Raw genomic sequence first — 19,599 nt, 5'->3', positions numbered from 1 at the left:
GTTTCTCGTGTTGGCACCAGTGGAAAAAAGTGGCTGTGGCAAAGTGGGCGACTGCACTGGGCATTTCCTCCCCTTGCCCTTGATTTGGGGAGTGCCCGGGCTGCCCTGAGGGACACCCATCCCCAGGTGCATGGGCAGTGGCCTCTGAAGAGCTGGGAATGTGATGGTGGTCTCCTGGGTCTGACCCCAAATAGAAGAAGTCTGTTCCCGTCCCCTCTGCCTTCACATGAACAAGGGACTGTGCCCCTGTCATGGGTGGAGCCAGGATCTGGCCAGGATTTCTTCTCATTGGTACCACTAAGGGGAGCTTGGCAGCCATAAAGAGAAAGGGATCCCAGGGCCAGAGCCTCAGGACAGATTTGGGAGCCTGAACCAAATGCAAAGAGGATTCGGAGACCCAATGTAAAAGGAGACGGCGAGTTCAGAGCTTACCATCAAGTTGGACAAGTTTAGCAGATGCCTTGTTTCTTTATTTGCTTTCTAGGGTCAAGAGCTGTCAGGGGCAAGGTTCCTACTGCTGCTGGTGCATTGCATGAGATGGGAGCTGAGCAAGGGGCCAGGCTGCAGCCAATAAGAAAGACCGGGAAGAGGAGAGCGGTGGGTGCAGATGACTGGCAGGCCTGGACGGCATATCATTCAAACTGCTGTGCTGAACTGGTCAGCAATGGCCAGGCTTGCAGAGATGTGCCGTGCACTTGCTGGACCACAGAGGCCACCAGCGAGGCTGAGGCATGGCGAGGCAGGCTGTGGAGATGCTGCTGGAGAGGGAAACGTAGCAGTCTCATAACAATCCTTACCCAGGAGTGCTGACCATCCTAAAGAGGTGCTTTGTATTAGCTCCCGTGCCCATACCTTCTTCCCTCTCCAGGCCCAGGCTGACTTACCCCAGGGTCAAGCTCAGGTTTCCCATGCTAGGGCTCGGCTGTAGTCAGCTTGCTCAGGGGCTCCTGCCGGAGGCTGCTGGAGCAGCCTGAACTGGGGTAGGGGCAGGGGCAGGGGCAGGGGCTGGGTTTTGGCTAGGGGCTGAGAACAGGCAAATGTGGAGCTGTCTGTCTGCTCGGGATGAGTAGGACTCCCTGTTAGTGCTGTATTGCAGTGGGTCGCCTCCTCCACGCTGCTAAGAAGCTGGATGGAGCCTGAGGGCCCCACCTGGAGTTGGGTCTGGGAGGTGTTTTGGCAGCAAGGCAATTTGCAGCAGGACCAGTGACGGGGTTTTGGGACTTCTAGGCCAGTCACTGGAGCCAGGCTGTGCGGGGTCTCCTGCAGGAGCAGCTGAGCGCGGGTTAGGGTCAGGTTTGGGACCAGGGTTAGGAGCAGGAAAGGGATAGAGGTGTCTTCCTGCTTGGAGTTGGTTGGTCTCCCGGAGATGTATTTAGGGCACGGTGGGAGAGGGCAGCCCACATGCACAAGCTGGACCCTTTAGCACCCCAGTGGGGCATGGACTGGGAGAGCTGCCAGCATTGGGGTTGGCATTTTGAGTGGCAGGGGCCTTTTGCTGCAGGGCTATTTTGGCACCTGGGGATGTATCGGCTGGTGTCTCCCATGCCACCTGTGGGTTTCCCAGGACAGGTCCTGTCAGGAGGTGTCTCAGGCGCTGCTTCCTGGGGTTGCTGAAGCAGCCTGAGCAAGGCTTTGGGGGCAGGGTTGGTGCATGGCCCTGTGCCTGGTCCCCGGTGTCTGTGCAAAGAAAGGAGCACAGAGCAAGCCCAGGGAGCCCAGCAGGGGTATAGCTGTGAGAAGGGCCCCAGTGCCGTGCACACTGCTCCATGCAGTGCGCACGGCAAGCCTGTTTCTCGTGTTGGCACCGGTGAAAAACAAAGTAGTTATGGTAAAGTGGGAAACTGGGCATTTCCTCCCCCTGCCCTCAATTTGGGGGAGCACCTGGTCTGTCCTGAGCGACACCCATCCCCAGGCACGTGGACAGTGGCCCTGGGGGACATGGCGGTGCCGCGGGGGGCTGCGGCGCTGGGTGCGGGGTGGGGGGCGATGGAGCTGGTCCCCGGGCGTTGCCGCGGCAGCGTTCGTATCATCGCGGCGCCGCGGGATTCCAGGCAGTTGCCGGCGGAGGCTGGAGCGGTGCTGCCGGGCGCCCGGGGTCTGCACAGACGGGTAAGTCGGCTGCGGAGAGCGCTGCCCCTCTTGTGCCCCCGCCTGAGGCAACGCGGGTGTCGAGAGGAGGCCTCTTGCCCCAGGGGTTGTCAGAGTCAGACGTGAAAGAGCCGCGGGGCCGGCGCCCTCCTGCTCCTGGACGAGGTGTCCCAGGGGGACGCGGCCCGACGGGGTGGGATTTGCACCAGCCCCACCAGCGATGGGACCGGGAAGGGCAGTGGGACCCGATCCTGCAGGTTGTGTTCAGCCAAGAGCGGGCACCAGGTCTGCGCCTTTCCCTCGGGGGTGGTTTGTGCCTGTGTAAAGCCCGGAGGGAGGAAACGGAGCCGAGCCCGGCCGAGCTGCCCCAGCCCAGACACCTGGAGATGGGGTTTCTCCTCCTTTTTAATGAAGGGGAGAATTGAAGAACAACCCCATACCGATTAATTTATTCCTTGAAATCACAGTCCAGGGGGAAGAGTAAGTATTTCCTCCATGTTCATGTGATTTTTATGTCCCGTCTTGTTTCTGTTAGTAATCATCAGGCGCCGTTTGGAAAGCGACAGCAGAACCGGTTTCGTGGAGGATTTCGCTCTGCGATCTCTCAGCCCGGAGTGAGCAGGTCAGGATCGGTCCTTGGGCAACGCTGCCGGAGACGCCGGCAGGGGTCGAGCTGGGAGGGGAGCGAGGGGCTCTTGTGCTTTCAGGCCTGTGGCCCGCGTCCAGAGAAAGTGTGACGCATCAAGACGGAGCCGACAGGACCCTGCCCTTGGCGTGATGGGCTGAGTAACGCTCCCTGCAGTCATGTGTGTAGGGTGCAGGAGCTGGGCATGCTCTGGATGCCACCCCCTGCTGAGGCCATGATGAGAAATGTTTCTCCTTGAACTCTGCATGTTTTATCTCCAATCCAGAACATCATTTCTCACACTGGTGTCGTACCTCTTCCCAAAGCTGTTGGGTGGCAGGAAAGGGCCAGGAAGAGAAGATCAGGGAAGAAGAGGGGTCCTGGCATGGGCAAACAGAGAGGGGAATGGGCGGTGGGGAGGAGAGGTGTAGTTTTGTTTTGGGGGAAGAGGCTGTGCACAAGGATGGCTTCCAACAGGATGGCATAGTCCCTTTCAGGGGTAGGCGTCCCCCCATCGGCGGCAGCGACTGCAGCTTGAGGCGGTGAGGGACATCCATCGGAGGAGAGGCAGGAGACCTTAGTCCAGAGCCGGAGGGAGGAGTGCGGTGTCACCAGGGCCTGTGAGCACCCGCCCAGCAGCGCTCCATCCCCCAGGGCAGGTGAGGGGCTGCAGCGCCGGGGGGGCTTCCCGTCTCTGTGCAGGAACTGTAGAAACGGGCAGAAAATCCACCCCCTGCAATGTGGGCACTCAGCCCCTGGTGCTCCCTCACACCACTTCCAGCGGGTTGGAGACATCCCCAGGTGCTGAAGCTCCCCACCCCTCCCAGCCCAGCCAGTGCTGCCCAGACTGAGCGTGCAGGGAGCCCCAAGCCGTGGCGCTGCTGGGCTCCTGCAGGTCCCAGGCAAATGGCCCCTGTCCTCCTCTCCTTGGCATTCCCAAATGCATGGGCACTCAGCCCATGGCCAGTCACGTGGGGTGAGAGGGGAGTAGAGGAGCAGGGAGCTGTGTGTCCAAACCAGCTGCAGGTCTTGGACCCTACGACAAGGGCTCTCCCCACCTGCCAACCCTAGTGCCAGGGAGGCTGTGGATATGGCTGTAACCCAGGGTTTGCCTGCCTGTGTCTTGGATGAGCAGAGGAGGGGGTGGATACGTGTGAAGGGGATGCTTTGAACCCCAGTGATAATTGCCCCTGTTGGGTGCCAGGATGGACAGGCTGCGGCAGGTGCTCAGGAGGAGGTCGGCCAAGGTGCTCTCCATGGGAGAGGAGAGCAGCAGGGAGCCTGGGCAGGAGGAGCGGGGCCCCACCTGCCGTGATGAGGAGGGGCCCATCAGGGCAAGGAGGTGGCTGTGCCCCATCTGCTGCCGAAGTAAACTGGCAGCTCCCAGCGGCAGGGGAAAGGAGGGAAAGAAATCAGCCACCTCCAAGTCCAGATGGAGGTGGCCATGGGTGCGCCTGGGCAGGCGGGAGCCAGCGCCATCACAGCTCCCGGCACCCGAAGAGCCGTGCAGCTCCCCTCCTGGGTCATGGGGCAGCCTGGAGCCCGGCCCTGCAGCCCCGCAGCAGGAGGCAGCCCCGTGCCAAGCCGGGGACGAGGGCCCAGCTGCCCTGGGGCAGGAGCTGAGCCAGGCCCACAGCAGCCCCTGCCTGAGCCGCAGCTCCTCCTGGGATGACTGGCACACGTCCCAGGAGTCCGGGAGCACCAGCCCCAGCACCAGCTCCTCCTCCTCCTCCTCCTCGGACTCTGAAAAGTCCCAAGAGGCCCAAAGCACCAGCACGAGCACGAGCAGCAGCTCCTCCTCGGAGGACAGCGATAGCTCGGAGGAGTCCAACACCACCAGTTCGACCAGCAGCTCCTCCTCGGAGGACTCCAGTAGCTCCCTGGAGTCTGGGACCAGCCCGGCCCCCGGTGCCACCTGCACAGGTGAGGGGAGCCGCTGGGGCCAGAGGTCTCAGCACCTTTCACTAAGCGAGGCCACTTGGACCCTCCATGGGGCCGGGCAGGGGGATCCTGGCCAAGGTGAGGGGGCTGAGCCGCACACCTCCCTGGCACGTCCTGGGGCAGACAGGGGACCCTAGTGCTGGTGGTGGGAGCACGACACCATCTCTTCCCCCGACACCCACTTCCCTTCCCCTCAGGGGCACACGAGTGACCTCTCCCCTTTCCTCCGTGTGCAGTGATTCCCAGCCCAGCCGGCGAGGAGCTGGAGGAAGAGGAGGAGGAAGAGGAGGAGGAGGAGGAAGATGGAAGGTCCCCGGAAGAAGCTGCCCTCCTCCTTGTGAAGAAACACCTGCAGGACCCCGGGGAGGTATGAAACTGCCCCAGCGGAGCCGGCACCCAGTCAGTCTTCCATTCCCCCATGCGGCCCATGGCAGGAGGTCACCCCCTGGGACCCAGAGCCCGCAAGGGAGCCCCGGGGCGCTGCTCGAGGTGGGTGTTTGTGAAGCCCCAGCTGGGTCCCTCCCTCCACGGACACTGCCCTGCTCTTTACAACACCTGCCCCGAGGAGATGCATCTCAGCTCCGTGGGGGCAGAGGAGGCCTGAGTCCCACAGGGGGCTTGCGGAGGAGCAGGAGGCTCCTGGCTAAGAGCCTGCTTTAGCCCTGGTCTCGCTCCTGGTAGATGCTGGACGGGAAGGACAGGCAGCGCTTCCTGCTGGCCATCATCAGCCTGACCATCGCCGCGGACCAGAGCAGAGAGGTGGCTGTGGAGCTGGAGGACCTGAAAGCGGCCGTGCTGGAGAGGATCGTGGTGAGTAGCACGGGATGGTGTGGGGAGAGGGAAGGAGAGGAAATGTTGTCTCGTGACACCAGGAAGGAGGGGAGAGGTGGAGCGGGATAAGAGAGAGAATGGCAGGCGCGCCTTTTCCTGGGCATGACATGGGGGTACTAGATGAGGGAGATAGTGGTCGATTCCTGACCTGGATGTTGAGCGTTGGGCAATCCTGCATCTGGAGGGCAGGGGAGGGTGGGATCAGGAGAGGTTTGAGTGCCATGCTTGCAAGGCCGTGGGAGGCAGAGGGCCAGCCCAGCTGGGTGGGTGGGAGGGGGCTGGTTGGGATCCTGCTGCCTGCGCCTGCAGCACTGGGTGGTCTCCCGTGGGGGATGTGGCTGATCCTTACCTCCCCGTCCCCTTTGGGGCTCACAGGACCTGATGGAGACCATCTCAGTGGAGGGCGACCGAAAACACATCCTGGCGTACAGCATAGACGCCATCCGCTGCCTCAGGTACAGGGACCTCTGCCTGACTCTCCTGACTTTGCTGTGGGCCAGGGGGATCCCCACTGCTCAGGCCCAGCTTTCCAGGCTGTTTCCTGCCCACCCCAGTGCCACCGCCGCCCCACATAGCTCAATCTGACGCAGGCTCCTCTCTCCTCACAGCGACCCGAAGCTCAGCCTGGAGCCAGCGCTGGAGTTGCGCCTCCTGCGGGCCACCGTGGAGAAGAGCTTCCTGGCCATAGGGCGTGAAACCCATCGAAACCAGGTAGGTGCCCCTGCCACTGCCAGGTCCCACAAGCCACCCCCTGGCAGGAGTGGCCCCAGGCTCCGTGGCACTGACCCTCGGGTCTGCCTCCCCTTTCAGGTCGTGCAGCGACTGTACGAGGAGTACCTGGAGGGCCTGCTGTGCTGCGTCTTGTCCAGCGCCCCCAGCCTGGGCAAGCTCTACTCCATCTGGGAGGTGAGCACCGTGCAGAGGGGCTGGGCTCGGGCCGGGACAGCTCCTGCCCTGTGCACTGCAGCAAGCCTCTCTCAAAGCATAAGGAAGATGGTCAAGCCCGAGCTTGAAACCTGGGTCCTGAGGAGGAGGACCCCAAGGCTGCTGGGTTCAGCAGGGCATGTGCCCTCATCTTAACATCTTCCTCCCACAGCACTTTACATCGTGGACTGAGGCGCCGGATGCCCAGCACCGTGCACTGGGCATGAAGATCATGACCGGCGCTATTGCCTTTGCTGTGCAGCTCCTCCCACAATTTGAGGTCAGTGAGCCCCTTCCTTCCCCAGTGTCCTGGTCCCCTGCCTTTGCCAGGGCCCTCCTGGGAGAGTGGGGTCAAAGCTGGACAAGGAGCTTCACTCCAGGGCTTTGCTTCTGCCTCAGTGGTGCCCCTGACTCTTTACGGGTCTCTTTTCCATGGCCTGCTCTGGGCATGGTCAGCCCTGGACATGGGGCCTACTAGCCCTGGAGCATGAGGCACGGGGAGTGATCCTGGGGCCCCGGGCAAGTCCCTGGGCTGCAGGTTCCCATGGGAAGAGAGGGCTGTCATGCTCTGGCACTGTGGTCTCTGCCTTCCTGCCCTCCTGCTGGGTAATGCGGAGAGGTGGAGAGAGAGAACTGTGCCTGGGGATGTATTGGGGAAGGAAGGTGGGACAGGCATGAACTGCCTGATCCTCTCCCCCTGCTTAGGGCTCCTCTGACATACTGGAGGTGGGGGACATGGCAGCCCGCCTGGGTCTGTCCATCAACGACCCGGAGGAGACCATCAGCTGCAAGGCCAGGGCGTGCATGTATTTGCTGGCTCAAATCCTCCTTCATCAGAGGGGTAAGGAGACCCAGCTGGAGTACAAGGCTCCGATGCCAGCAGTTTCCCTCCAAAAGCCTGGTCCCAGGTGCTGGGCCAGACGCTTTGTCTCCATCTGTCCATTCCCAACCTGGGAACAACTCAGGGTGTCGGCGTTAATGATTTGGGCCTCTTCACCTCAGCGCCGAGCTGTGGTACTGCAGCCTGTGCTAATGCACCCATCCTGGGTGTCTCATGCGGGAACCAGGGAGCCCATCCCCAGGCCCCCAGCCCAGACTGGTCCCAGGACACGTGGTGTCCATTGACTCCTGCAGAACAATGACCTTCCTGCTGGGGCCCTGCCCTTCATGGTGCCAGAAGGGCAGCCAGAGCCCCACTGGGTGGACATTGAGCACCAAAGCTAGGATGGCAGCTCAGAGCCATGTGTCTCCACTTGTCCTAGGCCAAGACATGCGAGGGGCAGAGGAGCTGCGGTGCAAGCGCCAGAACGATCAGAGCCAGGTCCAGAAGTACAGGGACCTGGCGAGAGTGGGAGAGGTGAGGCTGGTGTGTGTGATGAAGGGGTTCGGAGAAAGGCTTGGTGCTTGTCTCCAGCTGGCAGGGGTCTTCCTGCGGTGGGTTACAGCCTTGCAAGTGTCCAGGGCAATGTGGTGCCAGCCCCAGAGATGGAGCCTGTGTGTGGGTTGTAGCCAGCCTTGTGTTCTCCTGTTTCAGGGGCTGAGAAAGATCTTGCTGGAGGAGCAAAGGAGAGCTTTCCTGCAGAGGGCCCTTCATGCAGTTCGCAATGGACCGATGCACATCAGCCAAGCTGGGCTGGTTTTCCTGTATGCAATCTTGGGGGAAGCCGGCCGCTTGATGGGGCACAAGGTCAGCAGCCACGTTGGGGAGTGCGGGGAGGGAGGAGAGTGAGCTCACGGCCCCTCGGCTCTGTTCCACGTAAAGTTGCTGTCGTCCCATCACGACCTGTTGTGTGGGGACAATGTGGAGCAGAGAGAGGTCACTACACACCGGAGTCTGAGCTCTAGCTCACGGTGGGGTCCATTTGTACTTCGCAGACTAACTCAATTAGTGACCTGCCCCTGTCTGTAAGATGCAAATCTCCCTTGCCTTCTGAGCAAACTGGCCTTGAGGAGAACGGGAGGCCTGCCAAGTGCCTTGGAGAAAGGAATGAATTAATCTGCCTAGGCAGGATGGCACCAGCCTGTCCTTTGCACATGTCATGCCCCTGAGGGTCAAGGTCTCTTGCCAGGCCCAAAGATACACAGCGTGTTCCCTCAGGACAAGCTTCCCATTCCCAGTCTGCAGTCAGGAGTCTTTAGGAGGTGCACAGGTCCCCGCATGGCTCCATTTCTTCTCCTGCCCACGATCCTGTGCTTGCTCTAGGGAGAACGGAGGATTCAGGCACTTGGCGCTGCTGATCTGCCCCATTGCCCAGAGCCCAGAGCTGCCACCCTCTGTCTTTACCGCGATTCTCAGAAAAATGTTGCTCAAGGAACCTGCCCCCCATTTCCCTGAGCTGTTGCCAAGACCCCTTGGTTTCAGTCCAATCCCTGCCCCATGACCCCTCCCCACATCCCCTGTCCTTTCTGGGTGTAGGACAGGCTATGACCAGCTCTTGTACCTCTGCAGGAGAAAGAAATCCCCATCAGGGTCCTGAATAAGGTCTTCATTATCACCTACCTGAAGGAGCTGCCTAAAGATCTGCAAGGGCACAGCCTGCTGGTCACCTCCTCCAGCGCCATCGCCTCTCTCCAGCCGCCCACACTTGCTCCTGCAGGTACTGTCCTGTCCCCTCTGCCGCTGGGGAGCAGGGAGCAGTGGGAAGGGAGGGGGAGGCTCTTGGCACTAACACAAACCTGCTCCCTGCCGCGTGTGGGCAATTCTCCCCTCTGCCCTACAGAGTCCTGTCCTAGGATCCGTCCTCCGCAGGTCTTTCCTTTCTTTCCTCTCAATGGCAGGAGCCTTTCCTCGTGCCCTGCTGCCCCCGGGTAAACCTGCCCTCTGCCCCGGGTGGCATGGGTGGGCCTGCAGGGTGTTGCCATCTTTCATGAAGGAGCCCCGGGACCTCTCCCAAGTGGCTGAGCCACCCCAGGACAGGGGGGACCCTCTGCCTCCTGTTAAAGGCTGCTGTCACTCCCACAGTCGGAGACCTGCTTTTCCTTGCTTGTAGCTCTCTCAGCCATGGTCTTTTTGGGGCTGGGGTTGTCCATTCAGAGCATCTACCTCATCTTGAACGTGGCTGGGCAGTGATGCCTAAAGATGTTCAGCTTCTTCCAGGCAGGAGGCTAAGCACCATCTATTTTTTTTCCCCTCGTTCAAATGTTCAGGCCTTTGTGTCCTGCGAAAGCTCCCAGTCCCCACTTCCTCACATCGCAGCCTTGTATCATGGTCCCAATGCATGGATTTAATCTTCTGTTGCTTTTTCTTACGCTGCGTAGCAACACCTGCAGACCACCTCAACCCTGACAGCACCTCCATGAGAGAAGATGACCTCCCCAACCTCACCGGGAGCCCGATGGCTACAGAGAAAAGCTGCAACAGCGCTGAAGCCACCACACACGTCACCGACTGACAAGTCATCATCCAGTCTGAGCCGTCCGCCACAGCCAAGTCAGCCTCTGCAAGAGGAGCAGCCTGAGAAACCCTCGTGGTGAAGAACTTGAATATCTTCCAGACCAGCTCTGCAAAGGGCTGGGGAAAGACCAGGCACCATGAGTTTGTAGTGCCCAGGTTGCCAAGTGGAGGATGCTCTTGTTGTGTGGATGGCATTTTGTGACCCCTGCCTCAGGGCTTTGGCCGGTCGCCATTTGGGGCCAGGAAGGAATTTTTTCCCCCTTCATTTATGGAACCAACTTCGGGGGGTTTTTCGCCTTCCTCTGAGGCATCGGGACATAATCAGACCATCCCGGCGTCTGTTGTGTTAGTAGCCTGTCCTTGAATCCATCGAGAGCCATTCAGGGAGTGAAGAGAGCAAAGGCATAAACCACGTGCACTGTTGACCATAGATTTAGTGTAATGTGTAATGTTATAGAAACTAAGAGGAGATGTAGGATAATAAAGTTAAGCTTTAGTTTTCTTTTCTTATAAGTGTTGGTGTTCATCTCAAATTCCTGTGTGAAATACAAGCTCATGACATGCAAGGTAAGAAAGAAGACAAGATGATCCATTGCTGTAGAGAACAGGGTCTACAACACACAGGAGAAACCTGGCATGTTTAGCTCAGAAAGTCAAGGTCGAGCTGCCTGAGAAACTGCTAATACTGTTCAATGGGAAATCACCTTTATTCCTCAACAAGTCAACGTTGGGTGGTCAGGGAGGTGTTTCAAGAAAGTGGCAACGGGAAAAGTTCTCTCTGCTCCAGGTTGCCGAGGTGCTTTGGGTAGATGTGATATCTCTTAGGAGATATAGTTGGAAAAAATGTTCTTTGTAAGCTTTTGGGCACAAACACCCACTGCCACAACCAATAACTGTTCTCTAGGTTGGTCTTTGTCAAGACCAGAGGGAGAAATAGAAGAGAGATGGGGATGGGGAGTATGTTTCAGGAGCAATGGCTTTGTGGTGCTGAAGGCACTCAATGGGAAGGGAAGGACCCAGCTGTGAATCCCAGCTGGAACGCAGATTTCTCCAGAGTCTTTTCATTGGAATAAGCAGGGCCCTTCGCTACACAGTATATTTTTCTGGTGAAAGTACAATGTGTACAAATGGCCCCTTGTAACAGGCTTCTCTGAATAGCAGGGGACAACCCCCTGCCTGCCCCACTCCCCCTGCGCGATCCCTGGAGCCCATTCCAGGCTAATATTTGTACCAAGTCACTGGAGTCAAGATCTCTCAGTCATGGGGGCTGTGGGGTTTCTGGGGGTTTGAGCTGTGTTTGTTTGGTGTGGGTTGGGAAGACCCAGCTCTGTATCCATGCTGCAGCACAGGGAGCTTCCCAGTCTTTTCCACTGGAATAAACAAGGCCCTTGGGAATAAACCCACTTAGCCCCCCCCGGCACTCAGGGCTAGATCTGGCTTGCAGGGATCCGCGCAGTCTGGATCCAGACCCCCGCCTGCAGTTGTGGGAGCAGTGGCACCCGTGGTCGGAGCAGATCGGCGTCAGCTCAGGGAGCCTCAGGGATTCACGCAGCCGTCAGTCACCCCCCAGCGCTGCAGCACACGTCCATGGCGGCTCCGCACCCTGCAATTCAGTGGCGGTTCCTCATCTTGTCCCACCCCAAATCCCTGGCCCCTCCAGGAGCCCTGCAGACCACAGGACATGGCTCTGGGAACTGGATCCAGCTCACCGGCCGTATTTTTGACACCCTGCTAGGAGCTGTTCTCACCAAGCTTTGAGTCACTGCTTTGGTTCTTACTGACGCCTCTCTCCTCTTCCCCCTTGTCCCACATGCGACCCCCAGACCTGGTTATGGCTCCCAGTACTACTCACACTGACACTGTACAAAAGACAGCATCCCTGCCTAACTCTGTTGCTTTTACCTCGTTCAGCATCCCTGGGACATTTCCTCCCAGCGTTGCACTGGGAGCTCCTGGCTGGTTGTTTGCCCCCCTGAACTCAAGCACGTGTTCACAGTCACTGCTCTCGTGTGACATGTGAGGAGCAGGGGTTCAATGCCCACCCAGCCCCCTTCAAGACCCAGGACACCCAAAAGAAGGGAACGGAAAAGCTTGCAGTTGGTATCCAGGCCCGTGCAAAATCTCTGCTATGCTGCTATGTTTTCCCAGCACATTTGCACTGGTCCAGACAGATGGTGAATGAGCACAGGGAACAGTCCTCTGTGTCTGAGGCAGCTCAGCAAATGCATGGCACACCGCGCACCAGCCTCCCGCATCGACCGGAGCCTGCAAACACTTTCTCATCTCCTCAGGCGCAGCAGCCTTGCCCTGGGCTCCCCGGCACGGTGGGTGTGATCAGTGTTGGTGGGGGAGGAGGAGGACGTCGTCGCTGAGGTGCTGCAATGTCCTGACACGGGAATTATATCCCTGGGTGCACATTCACCCCAGCCCCATGGAGGGGCTCTGCCTGCCCCAGGGATGTGCTAGTGCCCAGCCTGACACCTCGGGGCCACAAGTGATGTCCAACCAGCCCAGCTCAGCTGGGACTGATAGCGGCTCTCAGCCCGGCTAACAGAGGCTGGACTCGCTGGACATGACATGTGTGTCTTGGGGTCTCAATCCCGTGTCTCCCAGCACAGGGGCACTCCCTGGCGCTGCACTGAATGGCCGTGTGTCCCAGTGTGGCACCGGCATCTGAACCTCTCAGAAAAGGCTGTGCTGAGGGGATGTGGAAGGGGAGACTGGAGCCTGAGACTCTTTTCCTCCGAGGAGCAAACAAGAAGGGCCCTGACAAAAGCTTGGCACGTGATGCACATGGGGCTGCGGCTACGTGGCCCAGCCCTGCCCTAAGGAGGGCCCTGCCTGGATGCCAACAGCCCACGGCAAGCAGCTTGTCAGGGCGAGGGGTTGTGGGGTGGGGGAGATCCCCCAGGGAAACTCCAACTAGCAGCTGCAGAAGTGCTTGCCCTGCTGCTCCACGTGCCATGGGGCCAGCTGCGCTGCTGGGCTTGGCCTCACCCTGTGCTGCGTGGCACTGGCTGCACTGGTTCCTCAATTGAGTCCCTGCAAAGAGGATTTCTACGGAGGAGCTGAGCCCCAGGGGTTGGGTGTAGCAAACATAGCCAACATTTGGCTGAAACTGGGCATCCAACATCATTTTGCAACACTGTACGAGATCTGCAGTATGAGACTTACGGGGTGGTCAAACACTGGACCCAGCTACCTAGAGCAATCAAAAATTGATTGCTTATTCCCAGTTCCTTATTCCCAGTTCCCTATTTCTTACTCCCAGTGCCCAGTTCCTTTTTCAAAGCTCATCGAGACCTAATAAAAGCTTGTTATTAATGAATTAAACATCTGAAACAGAGAGAATGTCATTAGCTATGCACATTTACTAATTAATATTGATAAAAATATTCTGCATCAAGTACAGAGCCCTAAATGATGGGTAGGTTTGAATGGGATTATGGGGCAAAATCCATTTTGGGACACCTCAGACTTCCTGTTGACTCCACTGAGGGACTGCCCTTGACATCTGTGACCAGAGACTTGCCTGGCTCAAAGCGTGGTTTGGCCGTCCCAGGCTGCCAATTGACAGCAGGCTAGCCACTGTGCTAAGTATATGGACCTGAAAAAGGACCTGGATTTTGGGCTGGGATTATAGCTAGATATCCTGTTTTGGGCACCCTCATGGCACATCTCTGTGCCACTGGGGAACTCTTCTGGACATCTCTGACCAGAGACTTGCCCGGGCCAAATGTGGTTCGGCCATGGCAGGCTGCCAATTTACAGCCCCCTGCATTGAAATGGGATTATTTGGGTGCACAAATTTCTCCATGTGGGTAAACTGAGAAAAGCCACTGCCCCAGGGCGCTGGGAGCTCCTTCTGCAGGGATGCACGATATGAGTGCTGCTAGATTTGCAAACACCTACGTGAGTCCAGATAAACCCAGAGATTTTCACTAGGAGTCCACAGTGTGCAAAACATTTGACTGTTTGGAGTCTTCCTGAGTTCTTTGCAACTCAAGAATTGCTCCGTTGCTTTGTTCGAGTCCAACAGTGACTGAAAGCTGACAGCTGGCGTATCATGCCATTAATTGAATGTGTGGCCAGGCATCCCTGACTCTTGGAGCCCTGTCAGGTAATCTGGGCTCTCAGCGTTGGGGGAACACCGTGCTGCAGATCACCATGGTGTGGATCAGCACTAGATCACCTGACAGGGCTCTCAGCTGTGGGAGATGGCTACTGGACACACCGGGCTTCCTCTGCATCAGCACTTTGGCATGATGGGATCTGATGCTCGATCCCACAATTATACCTTCTACTCTGCATGTGGCATGGCTAGAAGCACAGTTGTGTGGCTTGTGCAACAGATGTCCTTGTGCCTTTACTGAACATCTGGCAGGGGTCTTTTGGTCAGTTGGCAGCAGCAGTGGACTCCACATCCTGGGTTAGGAACAGAGGCTCCTTGTACAAAACCCAATGAGGGGTAGGAGATATTGAATACAATCTACAACAGGCAGCACTGACCAGAGAGCTGTTGAGGGACAGCGAAGCATTGAGTCTGCCCTCCTGAGCGCTCTCATCAGCTCCCAGGTCATTGTGCTGGCCATTGTGGAGTCCACTCCATGTCTCTCAGTATAGAGAGAGCCCCTCACTCTGGTTGGCTTTTACAGGCTAGAGCCCATTGCTGCAGGTTGGTGTCTATGTGCTTTGGAAGGAAGGGAGCAGAGGTCAGTCTTGTGAGTAAAAGAGGGCCAGACGTGGTGGCCAGACATGGTTCCAGCCCTTTGCCCCTTTTGTCCAATAGTTTCCTGGTCTTGCAGCACCTACCCTGGGTGTGGGAGACCATGGTTACATTCCCTTGTCTGCCTGTTCATTGAAATAAACCAAACTAAATATTTTGAAGTCCTGTTTTTTTCCCCCAAATAAAATAAACTCAAGAAACAAAAATCTTTTTTTCCCCCATTGCATTCCTCTTCATTTAGTAAGTTTGTTTTAATTGAATGATGGTATAATAAAACCCAGGAGAGGACCAGCAAGTTGCAAGCTGCTTTTGCCTTTGACTATTAACTTTTTTTTCAATGAAATGCTATAGGGATTCAAAGCCAGTTTTGAAATAATTTTTCAGTGAAATCATAAGCTTCACAGTTTATGCAAAGATCAGTGAAACAGAGAAGAGAATGAATCTCTTTAAACCTGGGTTCTTTGCCGAGGAAAAACAAGAGAAGTATCGTAATTGCAGAGATTGACATACGGTGACTTAAACGACGATAAACCAGCTTCCCATGTGCTTTTAATCTGATCAAACTAAAAGTTAAAAATGTTACTTTATGTTCATATTCTTTTCAAACAGAATGTAGAAATGTAGTTGGTTATGTCTTGCTATTCAATTTTAATTTACTGGTGTGTCTAGTAGCATCCTGCTTAATTTCTCATTTTTAATTATTATAATTTTTTCTTGAACTGCGGAATGTGATTGGCATCCAGGCAAAGCTTTTCACAAGTAAAGAAAGCTTTAGCAATGTGTGAGGACCATTTTCTCCTTAGCCTGAAGGATTAATTTATGAAGATCTATTGTCTGGTACATCTGGATCATGAATTTTGGTAGCTGAAGGAACGATCCTGCTCTCTTAGGTGGAAAAGGAGAATGAAGGTAAGTGGCATTTCCTATGAGCTTTGTTGGCATGAAAATACCAGATTGAGGGGTGTAGACATTGAACAGTAAGGTTAGAGAAGAAACAAATCGTTGGCATTAGTGAAGATGAGGGACAGAATACAAGCCTATCTCCAAGTATTGGTATTTAGTATAGGTTTTCTTTGTGACCCTCTTGCTCCATAACTGTCCCCTCGTCCACATCCATAATTGTCCTCCTTCCTCTCATGCAGCTGGTACTGGCTACAGTTGGAGGCAGGCAATCAGATAAGGTAGATCAGTAGCTTGGTACAATTTGGGAATCCCTGTGCTCCTGCAAATAAGTAGTGAGGAGCTGGAACGGGCGGATGACTGGTCTAATCCAGAAAGAAAGGGCAAGGGGAGATGGATAGTGCTGGAGTGAATAAGCACTGGAGTGAGTTTCAGTACTGAATCCAATGGAGTGTATGTCCTTCATTAGCGGGTCTTCCATTGAGCGGCCAGCTAGTCTGATTTATGTTGCTGTTCCTTGTGACCACTGCGGTGCCTCTCTGCTCTACTCAGCATCCTGTTAACAGTTTCGTGTACTTAGGTGTGTTTCTGCCCAACTGCAATCCTACATCGTGGGTCAGAGTCAGTGAGAAGTGAAGAGTACATTGATTCACATCACTGTGCCAAGGGAGCCATGACCTAGCTGTTTCTGAGACAGGTTTGCAGTTGCTTTGGGTCAGTGGAGAAATGTAGGGACCCCTGAGGAGAACAGGGAAGTGGCTCCACTTTGGTTTGCTGTTGACCATCCCAGCAATGGAGTTAAGACTGTCAAAGTGGAGATGTCTTTAGGGAATGATCTGCTTAAAAGCATGGAAAGACTGCAAGACTATAGCAGGTCCGAAATACTCCAGTAGCAGTTGGCGCATCTGCATGTTCCCGGGACTGCGCATTTGGTACTGCACAGTTCTGGCAGTGCACGGTTACTTTTAGATGCTATGTTGCTGTAGCAATGAGCTACGGTGGTGTAGCTGACCACTATGCGATGCAGCATTGGCATCACGGTTTGTGCCTGCCAATGCTGCATTGCCATAACTCGTCACAACAATGATGTAGTGTCTCATGTAGTCACTCCCAGGTAGTCTGGGTTTTTTTCCTTCAGCAGTAAATAGCATGATTTTTGGAGGAATTCACGAACAAATTAATGAATCATTTAAATGAAGCAATAGCCACAGTTTTTTCAAGGCATATATGCTTTCTCAAATAGCTCTAGGAAGACCTGGCGTGCTGTTGTGGCTACAGTAGTCCAGGATATGTGAAAAGCAAAGTCTTTTTTGGTAATCTCTTTTACTGGACCAACTACTGTATAGTTGAAAGAGCTGTTAGACAAGCCTTTGGGCACAAAATCAAGTTTCTCTGACATTTCTTCCAGATATGCCGTTGGTCCAATAAAAGAGATCACCGGACAAGCCCTTGAATCTAGGAAGAAGAACTTTTTCAGGATGATGCGGGACAAGGTTGTAGTCATTCTTTTGTAGCTATTCAATGTATGTGTACATTTTTCTGAAAAGACAGCTCTAAATGACCTGATAGACTTTTGTGTCTGACATTCTGCCTTTCTATCAGATTGTGTGCCCATTTGCCCAGGCACCATCATCATGGTATCTGAGTGCCTCATGAGGCTTCAGCCAAGGTCCAGATGTGAAAAAAAATCCAAGAATAGTAGAAAACATTAATGCAGCATCTGTCCCCACCAGCTAAATTTGCCTCAGGGAAATGACTGAGAGGAGTGGCACTGGAATGGGACATTGGAGACTAGGATGCTGCTTGCAGCTGTACTAGTGACTTTGTGTGTTTCTTTCCACTCTCATCCTTTGACTTCTGTCAGGTGAGAGAGTGAGCTCTTTGGAATAGGAGCTGCCTATCTATGTCCAGCATCTGCTGTGGCAAGGGTTTGAACTTTGTTGGCAAAGGAAAAATTGCCTTAACTATGGCATGTCTGGCACTTCATCCACCTGATCCCTCAGTACCTCAGAACTGAAATGGGCTGCTGGGAAGCTAGGACCCATTGCTAAGTGGGAGTTAGTTACTTGGATAGAGGCTGTAGTCTCCTTGAGCTAATTCCTGCTTCATTTTGCATGGTGAAATGTCATGTATGCAGCTGCATAACTGCAGCTTTGGGAACTTGTGCAGAGTTTGCAATTCTGTTTCCTACAGAAATGGGGGTTGGAATTGCCCTCCATGTGTACTGTCCTGAAGGAAGTTCCTTCCTTTTTTAACCCCCAAACCTAGTTATTAGGCTATTAACCCAAGAAGCAGGAGACCCCAGTTTAAACTTCCTTCCCAGTGCCTCTCAGCATTGTCTAGAGTATTTTCCATCTACCCTTGAGCTGATAAATAGCACTGGGAAAATTTCTTCACTGGTTGCTTTCTTCCCATCCAGGAAAGCAGCCAGCTCAGTGACCACTGCATTTTTTAGCTAGCTGGCTTTCTTCTGGTTTCCTATGTCTCTTGGCTGCTTCGTGGGCCAGCAGGATTGGAGAGGCTGCACACGTGTCTGCATTGTACTATCTGGTAGCTTGGTGGCTAGAGCCGCATCAGGCTATGGGCTAGTACCAGTGGGAAATGCAGATTCCAATCCCCAGCTTAAGGGCAGGCTGAGCACCAAAGACTCCTGATCACTGAGTGAGTGCTTCAGCTGTGCAGTTAAACCGTGAAAGAGCCCTTTGTGAGTAGTCAGTATGCTTAATGGACATTTGCATAATTGCAAGCCCAGAGGTGAATTTCAAACTGTGCATAAGTGCCCAAATCCGTAGTCATGCAGCTGTCTGCTATCAGGGGTGCAAAGAACAACAGAATCTAGCCTTTTTCTACTGTATCCTTCTGAGTAATTGCTTTTCTTATTGCTCCCTTTTGTTCCTAGGTCGGACATGATGAGGAATCTCTCTGGGGGAACAGCACCTCGGTGTCGGAGTTCATCCTGCTGGGGTTCTCCAGCCAACCCAAGACACAGCTGCTGCTGTTTGTGCTCTTCCTAACTATCTACCTGGCGACCCTCTTTGGGAACAGCCTCCTCATCACACTTGTCATTAATGACTCCCGTCTTCACACACCCATGTACTTCTTTCTGGCCAACCTTTCCTTTGTAGACATCGGCTACACCACCACCACTGTACCCCAGATGCTGGTCCACCTCTTCTCCACAAAGAAAAGTATTGCCTATACTGCCTGTGTTGCGCAGATGTACATCTTCCTTTGTCTGGGGATAATTGAATGTATACTCTATGCTGTAATGGCCTATGACCGGTATGTGGCCATTTGTCACCCTCTGCGATACACGGTCATCATGAACAGGTCAGTTTGTGTCAAGATGGCCATCAGCTCCTGGGTATCTGGCTTCCTCTCTGCAACGATTCACACAGGCTTCACCATGAGGTTGCCCTATTGCAGCTTCAATGAAATCAATCACTTCTTTTGCAAGGTGCCAGCCATCTTGAAGCTGGCCTGTGCAGACACACACCTCACTGAGCTGGTGATTTTTGTGATGGCAGGTATACTGCTCCTCACCCCACTGTCTTTGATCCTAATCTCCTATGTATTCATCCTGGAAGCCATCCTGAGGATCAGCTCAGCTGAGGGGAGGTTCAAAGCCTTCTCCACCTGCACCTCACACATCACTGTTGTGACTCTCTTCTACGGTGCTGCCATGTTCATGTACATGCGTCCAGCCTCCAGCTACTCACCCGAGCGGGACAAAACGTTTTCCCTCTTGTACAACGTTGTGTCTGCCCTCCTGAATCCTCTTATCTACAGCCTGAGGAACAAGGAGGTCAAAGGAGCCGTACTCAAAATGACGGGCAAGACGGACCACTGAGTTACGGTGGAGGAGGAATGGTCCAGTGGCTCCCAGCTCCTCGGTTCTGGATCCTGGTCTGGGAGGGGAGTGGGGTTTAGTGACTTATAGCCAGTGGAGAAAAAAGTCAGGACGTCTGGCTATTTCTCCGTTCCTGGAAAGTACAAAGGTCTCATGAATGAGGGCAGGGTGGGGATGGGAGTCAGTACTGTTGGATTGTCTTCTTCAAAATGAGAGAGAAATTGTATCTTACAGGCTAGAGTCACGGGGACTGCAAATCAGATCACCTAGATCCGGGCCAGACTGACAATAAAACTTTCAGAAAGATAAAAGTCTACCTT

General features: G+C 54.9%; 3 protein-coding genes across 3 annotated transcripts; all 3 read left to right on the top strand.

The window, feature by feature from the left end:
• The first annotated feature begins 2,622 nt into the window (after nt 1-2,622).
• On the top strand, nt 2,623-6,922 carry LOC132244179 (histone-lysine N-methyltransferase SETD1B-like). The gene is made up of 8 exons (XM_059715222.1): nt 2,623-3,372; nt 3,918-4,636; nt 4,891-5,021; nt 5,336-5,464; nt 5,861-5,940; nt 6,094-6,196; nt 6,296-6,391; nt 6,582-6,922. Exons 2-8 carry the CDS (start codon nt 3,919-3,921, stop codon nt 6,885-6,887), a joined length of 1,563 nt encoding a protein of 520 aa, XP_059571205.1. The 5' UTR covers nt 2,623-3,372; nt 3,918; the 3' UTR covers nt 6,888-6,922.
• Nucleotides 6,923-7,118: 196 nt separating this feature from the next.
• LOC132244178 (uncharacterized) lies at nt 7,119-10,316 on the top strand. Its single transcript, XM_059715221.1, has 5 exons — nt 7,119-7,250; nt 7,672-7,766; nt 7,944-8,096; nt 8,859-9,006; nt 9,668-10,316. Exons 1-5 carry the CDS (start codon nt 7,145-7,147, stop codon nt 9,799-9,801), a joined length of 636 nt encoding a protein of 211 aa, XP_059571204.1. The 5' UTR covers nt 7,119-7,144; the 3' UTR covers nt 9,802-10,316.
• Nucleotides 10,317-15,432: 5,116 nt separating this feature from the next.
• Nucleotides 15,433-19,279, top strand: LOC132243744 (olfactory receptor 2K2-like). The gene is made up of 2 exons (XM_059714133.1): nt 15,433-15,438; nt 18,329-19,279. The coding sequence occupies exons 1-2, from the start codon at nt 15,433-15,435 to the stop codon at nt 19,277-19,279; spliced, it is 957 nt and encodes a 318-aa protein (XP_059570116.1).
• Nucleotides 19,280-19,599: the final 320 nt, after the last annotated feature.

This window comes from Alligator mississippiensis, chromosome 11 (genome assembly GCF_030867095.1).
Source record: "Alligator mississippiensis isolate rAllMis1 chromosome 11, rAllMis1, whole genome shotgun sequence".
Classification (NCBI taxonomy): domain Eukaryota; kingdom Metazoa; phylum Chordata; order Crocodylia; family Alligatoridae; genus Alligator; species Alligator mississippiensis.
Note: the sequence above shows the minus strand (reverse complement) of the source record. Positions and strands in the feature narration are given on the sequence as shown.